General features: G+C 38.8%; 1 protein-coding gene and 1 pseudogene across 1 annotated transcript in view; both read right to left on the bottom strand.

The window, feature by feature from the left end:
* Nucleotides 1-1210: 1210 nt before the first annotated feature.
* Nucleotides 1211-6034, bottom strand: LOC125873970 (serine/threonine-protein kinase prp4-like; annotated as a pseudogene).
* Nucleotides 6035-6038: 4 nt separating this feature from the next.
* LOC125873971 (uncharacterized) overlaps nt 6039-7529 on the bottom strand; it is a 2669-nt gene continuing 1178 nt past the window's right edge. The window contains exon 2 of the mRNA XM_049554783.1: nt 6039-6737. Within this exon, the coding sequence (XP_049410740.1) occupies nt 6039-6737 (699 nt within the window). The remainder of the gene's footprint in view (nt 6738-7529) is intronic.

A 7529-nucleotide genomic window follows, 5' to 3' on the forward strand; every position in this document is an offset into this window, starting at 1 on the left:
AGAAATTATTTCCCGTTTACACCAATGTGATGTTAACGTATTCATAACCCAACTACAAAATTGTACCCTCAGCGATAACTAATTTATGCAAGTGTCCAAGAGTCAAAACATACTTTCTGAACCGACAAAACAAAAAAACTAGTAAAGTAGCAACAAAATAAATATGACAACAGCAACATCAGCATACCCAGTGTAATCCAACAAGTGGGGTCTAGGGAGAGTACAATGTAAGCTGAACTTACCCTTACCTTGGGAGGTAGAGAGGTGGTTTTTGATAGACCCTTGGTCTCAAGGAACAATATCTAAGCGAAACAAATTGAAAGGAAAATTCAAGTTTATGTGCAAACGTCGAAGCTTTAGTGTTCCTAGAGCTCAAACAACATCAAGGAAGTATAGATCCTCAAAGCAAAGAATCAAACAATTATGTCGACCTCCTTAGCTAGAGTAAGTAGCTTTAGTACCTTAATACACAACCAAACACCCACTTAGGGTCTGAAATCTGAAGAGGTTTAAAGCAAATCATGATGAATATCAAAAGGGGAACTAAATGGGCCACAACCATTCATAAAACTTTAAGAAAAAAAATCTGCCAGAAACGCTGCCTGCTTTGTGCCCCATTTTTCACACAGTAAACAGAGGAATTAAGAATTTTTGTAAAACATGTGAAAGTCATGGATATTTCTTTTATCTTTTTACAGTCTATTGAATCACCTCAATCCAAGTTATTGGTACAAAGATATGAGCAAATTCCTCACTGTTTAGTTCATAAACAGGATTGAATTCCTTATTTTCAAGATCTCAAATTTTTTAACAAGAGAACACTTGAATATTTCACTAAAAGATGTTGTATAAGAAGCTTACCACAAGTTTGAGAGAGTTCCTTCACAAATTCAAAACCTATTGATTCTTGGAGCCAACATTCCTACATATATTCAAAAGATGGAAACGAGAAATTTTATGCAACAAAAATATGATCTTGATGATAGTTGGAGAATAGCACTTGTGTCGATTGTCGATTGAGAGCTCTCCAATGTAGGGTTAGAAGAAGAAGCAAGTGACTTCTGAAAACTAAAAAGGGGTTTTGCTAATAAAGGGCTTATCTAGTTATCTTAGATGAGTAGAAAGTTAGTACGATTTATATCAAATGGGTCACAAAGTGGGCTTCAAAGATTCGACAAGATATAACAAGTCTTCTCTTCTTTTTCAAACAAAATTTAAATTCAAGAGAAGTGATAAAAAAGAAATAGTTACTATAAAAACAATATCATCTAAAGGCACATAATAAATTTACAAAATTTGGGGTGTTACATCATCATTGTCGTTCACTTCTTCGTGATGAATGGATGTTCTAATGCCTGGGAAACAGTGATTCTCCTTAGAGGATCTAACACAAATATTCTCTCCATCAAATCTTTAAAGTGAGCCAACATCTTTAATTCTTCACCTGGGTCACCTGAAATTACTGAACTGATATCTTTCGGCTTGATGTTGACAATCAGCTTCCTAATAGCCTGCAAACAAATACAATCACATCCAAAACTTAGAAGTACATCAAAGTTATAACCATTCATCACTATAAAGGGTTGTTTATCAGGAATCGACAAGACAGGCTTAAGGGTTTACAAGACATACCTTCTTTGTAACAGGATCCTCTTCAGTAGCAAGGAAGTTCAGATCTTGGTCAAAATGCTGATATGTAAATGCACCCTGTGATAAAAGAAGAACAAAAAGTATTATTGTTTCCATACTAGCTATATCATGTCAGTACTTATTACAATTATAAAAGCAGCTACCTAATGCAATCATCATAACAGAATTGTCCACAGCAAATTAATGACCAGCCTATGAATGATTTTGTTCAGATTGGGGTAATATAGAGAATGTCTTAAGACAAACCTTTCTAAGCATCTTCTTTGGAAATGGACCTTTCAGTTCCATAAGAAGACGGAGCATGTCATTATTAGAACGACCTGGAAATAAGACTTTCCCAGCATAAAGCTCAAACAAACAGCAACCTACTGACCAAATATCCATTGGATGATCGTATGACAAGCCAAGTACTGCAACAAGAAAAAATACATTAGCAAACCAAAGACACAGATCCATAAAACTACTTGGGATCAAAACAATGGAGCATCAAACAAAAAAAAAAGTGAAAGGAAGCTCAAAAAATAAATAGATGGCAAATCTTGAGAATTGATACTTACTTATCTCGGGGGCGCGATAAAATTAGCTCACGAGGTATGGAGTGATTTCGTTTTTGCCAGCAAACATAGCATTGCCAAAGTCACAAAGCTTCAGCTTGTCTTTCACTTCATTTACCTTAACAATTAAATACAGAAAAGTCATCATATACCTACAAAAGCAAAGTAATAAAGAGCTACTCTCAGCAGATGCAAAGTGGGTGAATAAGCCGGCAAAAGATACAATACTCAAACATTCCACTTACCAAGATGTTGTCGGGTTTAATATCACAATGAAGCACGCCACAACTCATTAGATGCTTCAAAGCACTGAAAAGTTGCTTCGCATAAAGCCTCACAACGTCGAGGCTGAGTCCAATGTTACGCCCAAACTTCTTCTGGAGCTCACGGAGATTCATCCAGAGAGACTCAACTACTAGACAAAGATGATTCCGGTACTTGAAGCTAGAGATTAAATGAACACAGCGGTGCTTGTCTTTAGGATCTGCAGCAACCAGCTTCTTCAATATGACCAACTCTTCCATACCCGCTTTATACCTGATGAGCAGAAGCAACAAAATTAGGACACCAAAAAAAACAAGCAAGGTCGGCACACAATGGAAAAATTAATAGACTAACTCACATCGTATCATTATTACGAATGATTTTTATAGCTACTTCTGTCGGGTCACCGGGTCTAGCCTTCAAATCTTTAGCTCGAACGACAGTAGAAAAGACACCTTTCCCATGAGCAGCAAGAATCTCATAACGGCCATCAAGAATTTCTCCGAATCGGTATCCTGCAAAAAACGATGAGAAAGAATTAGACCATCAACTAAGACAACAGTTACCAGCCATTACAGGATTAGTTGACAAAAATAAGCAGAAGGATAAAGCTACTTTTTTGAGGTAACAATGTCAACTTGCAGTATGACACATCAAATAACAGAATGAAGGAACTGTCATGAGCAAATATCAAGGAAGAGGGAGAAGAAAACAAATTTAGAAGTGTCAACATGCTCTGAAGTAAAATCTCAAATAAGAAGGATCCAAGAAAAATGTGAGACTAAATACTTACTATAATACCCTTCCGGATCATTCCAGTTATCATGAAGACAATTGCGCTCGGTCGGCATGCCATCTCCTTTGCCCTGCAAAACAGATATAACCAGACAAACATGATATTTGTTTACTTATTACAGCCTGATTTGACAAAGAAAGGACTCTCCATAGGCACAATAAATTATTTCCTACAATTCAGTCTAAGCACGAGTACAAAGAACAGAACAATCCTCTTTTTTTCTCTCACTTATAGGCCAGGGTTTTCCCTTGGAGCATACAGCACAAAGTAGAGGGATTCATAGAATCAATAGAATTCAAACAATACATGATTCCTAGATATCACACTCTAAACTGAACAGTACTAGCAAAAACTGCCACCAAGTAATACACTTCCACAATATGGACAAAGGGAATAACCTTCAACTAGAAACATATAATAATAAAATAAAAGACATTTTGTAGTCATCACTTCAATAAATGGTACCCCATTTTTACGTTGCATTTTGGGTTCAGTAGGAAAGAAAGGGACACTCACATTTTGTTTGAATTAATATAATAATACTAATAATGATAATCTCCGACAATGTTTCCAAGACAGACTCACCATTTTCGGAATGGCAGCAGGTGATTCTCCAAATACATCGTCACAAAACATGTCAGCCGACCTCTCACTCTGTAAAGTGTTAACACAGTAGGTCAATCATCAGATAGAGGAAGCCAGCATTTAGGAAAAATGCTGAAGGAGAAAAAGCTATACCAACCTGTTGCTTAACTTGGTCATTATACTCCGGTTGATGCTGTTGGAGATATTCAATTTGTTTCGCAAGCTCTTTCACTAGCTCCTCTGTTGGAAACTGCAAAGTAATGACAAATGATCAGAAAAGTAAGCTGTATTATCAGCATGCCAAAGTATTTTTTATTTTTTTTGAGAATTATCAGCATGCCAAAGTATTTGAGCCCAGTTGCAAGAAATTCTGTAGGCAAATTCAACAGGTTATTCTCAAAAGTATTCGAGTTAAATTCTAACCTGTTGCTTAATTCCATCCTCATGCTCCTGTTGATGCTGTTTGAAATTTTCTTCTTGTTTAGAAAGCTCCTTCACTAGCTCCTCTGTTGAAAACTGCAAAGTAATGACTATGATCAGAAAAGTAAGCTGCAATATCAGCATTTCGAAGTATTATCTCATCAACTAATTTTAAAACAAACCCCTAACGAACAAGAGAAGCATTGCAAGCTCACAGAAACTAGTGTTGAAAGATTGGGAAAAAAATGAGCACAAATTCTAACCTGTGGTTGCTGTTGGAGACGTTCAATTTTTTTCTCAAGCGTCTTCACTAGCTCCTCTGTTGAGAACTGCAAAGTAATGACTTATGATCAGAAGAAGTAAGCCGCACTATCAGCATTCCAAAGTATTTGAGCCCAGTGGGGAAGATTTCATCGATAATTCTAAAAACAATCCCTAACAAAAGGGGAAAGGAGCTTTTGGGGTTGAGTTAGGCCCAGGTGCCATATTTTTACATGGTATCAGAGACAGGTCTATCCCCGTTTGCACTCCCAATCCACGCTCTAGTTCGGCCAGGGGGTGAAGAGGGGTGTTAGAGTAGGTAAAAGTCTCACATTGGTTGGGGAAAGGACTGGTCGTCTGCTTAGATGGGCTTGGGCAATTCTCCCATCATGGGCTACCTTTTGGGGTTGAGTTAGACTCATGTGCCATATCTTTACAGTTTGGAAGAGAAAATAAAATAAAAAAGAAGAATGAGCACAACCAATAAAGAAAAACCCATTTCAATCTCAGGGTCAAGTGAACACACCTACCTCTGGAGTACCCTGTCCCAGTCCACCAGCTCCAGAAGCCTTCTCATCAGCATTATGACCTCCTGGCAAAGGTGATTTCCCAGAATAAAATGTTGGCTCATCACCATGTTCATCTGCACCATTGGTTGGACCATCAATGGGATCTAGGACAGCACTATCTCCAGCTGCATGCTTCTCAGTAGACCGATTCACATGAACCTCAGCTAATGCCAATAAATAAAAAACACAATTAGAGACCAGAAACTCAACAAGAGAGAGAATCATGCAGAGGAATAGCAGAGAAAATCACAGCAAATAGCTCTGAACAAGCTCAGGTGCAATGACAATCTCATAAACTCTGAAGTGAAGATAGTATCCAACTCAACATCCTAAGTTTTATAACATGCACATATAAGAGTTCGGATCCAAAATAAAGCAAGAACTTGGCAGTTAAATTGCTTAGCAAAACTGGGTGATTAATAAGTCAATAACAACAGCAACAACATACCCAATATAATCCCACAAGTGGGGTCTGGGGAGGGTAGGATGCACGCCTACCTTACCCCAACCTTTTTGAGGTAGAGAGGTTGTTTCCGGTAGGCCCTTGGCTCAAAAGAAGTTGGAAATTGGAACACAACCAACCAAAGACTCTTCCCTCTTCAGATAGAGCTCTACAACAGGCAAGAAGAAATACAGAAAAACAGAATTGAATTATATTTTACAAAAATCACATGTCAAATAACTTACCATTGTCTCCGGATTTTTGTGAAGGCTGATTCTTATACTTTTCAAGAATAGCTTGTCTGTGCCTTCTGCTCTCCTCCTTAATTCTATCAAGCTCATCTTCTTCTTCCTCCTTCTGTTGAGCAAGTTGGAAAGCAATTTTTTCCTGATAGTCCTTCTGTTCAACTTCATCTCTGCAATGAAAACAAAAACCAGTATTAAAGAAACAGGAAACTAAATACACTGACTGTTTTTTTAATATAAAAAAACATAGAATTACCAATTCCTTTTAGGTTGAGTTTTTTGCTTTTCAAATTTTAGGAGATTAGCTGCCCCGTCTCTCTCATTGTCAGTCTCATAATGTCTATGGTAAGCATGACCATCGTCATCAAATCTCCGCTGCCCACTGGACCTATCATTGTATCTATCCCTATCCTCCCTACTTGGTCCTCTGTTTTCCCTGTCCCTCTTCCTCCTTCCTCTCTCCTCCCTCTCCCTCTCATATTTTTGTTCTTCATATTGAGCTTTCTCTCTTTTCCTCTCTCTCCCTCTCTCTCTGTCTCTATCTCTCTCTCTTTCCCTTTCCCTCTCCCTTTCCCTTTCCCTTTCCCTTTCCAACTCTCGCTGCCTATCTTTCTCTCGCATGCCTCTGCTGTAACTAGATTTATGCTCCTTCGAGGATTTCCGATATCCATGGTGATAGTCCCTGAAATGTCCAGTTATATCATCATCCAAGTTACTTGTATATACTTCCCTTTCCATCTCATATGCATACTCCTCCAAAATGCTTTCGGATTGCCATATTCCTCTATGTGACTCATTAACTTCATCCTGAGAAGATGAGACCCTATGCCTCTTCCCGGATTTTCTTTCAACCTGCAAATCACTCGCATAGTAATCATTGCTGCTCTTATCCTTTCGACTTACTTGATCCTTGCGTGGTTTAGAATCCAATTCAATTACGTAACTAGCATTCTGCGCCGAATTAAAACATAAATGTAACTTTTTCCTAAATATTTTATAACAACAACATGCCTAGTGAAATCCCACTAGGTGGGGTCTGGGAGGGTAAAGTGTACACAGACCTTGCCACTACCTCGTGGAGGTAGAGAGACTGTTTCCGGGAGACCCTCAGCTCAAGAACCACAGATCTAAGTGATAGAAGAGATATATATAAAACATAACAGCCAATACAAAAGATAGTGTATAATCAACAAATGAGACAATAACAACAAGAAAGTAATGCGATGCGTGAAACGCAGTAAATAACATAGGGCTAGGTCTACTCCAAACGCTAACAACCCATACCCTTGCAAGGGAAGACAACACGCTAACCCTACTAACCTNCTAACCTACAACCTTGATACGTGACCTCCACTCCTTCCTATCTAGAGTCATGTCCACGGTAATGTGAAGCATAGCCAAGTCTTGTCTAATCACCTCCTCCCAATACTTCTTTACCTCTACCCCTCCGCGTACCCTCTACCACCATTACCTCGCACCTCCTCACTGGAGCGTCTGCGCTCCGTCTCTTCACATGTCCAAACCATCTCAGTCTCGCTTCCCTCAACTTGTCTTCCACAGAGGCCACTCCCACCTTCTCCCGGATAACCTCATTCCTAATCCTGTCGCTCCTAGTGTGCCCACACATCCATCTCAACATCCTCATCTCCGCAACATGCATTTTATGAACGTGTGCGTTCTTGATTGGCCAACACTCCGCTCCATACAACAAGGCCGGTCTAACTACCACTCTGTAAAACTTAC

This window comes from Solanum stenotomum, chromosome 8 (assembly GCF_019186545.1).
Source record: "Solanum stenotomum isolate F172 chromosome 8, ASM1918654v1, whole genome shotgun sequence".
NCBI classification, from domain to species: Eukaryota; Viridiplantae; Streptophyta; class Magnoliopsida; order Solanales; family Solanaceae; genus Solanum; species Solanum stenotomum.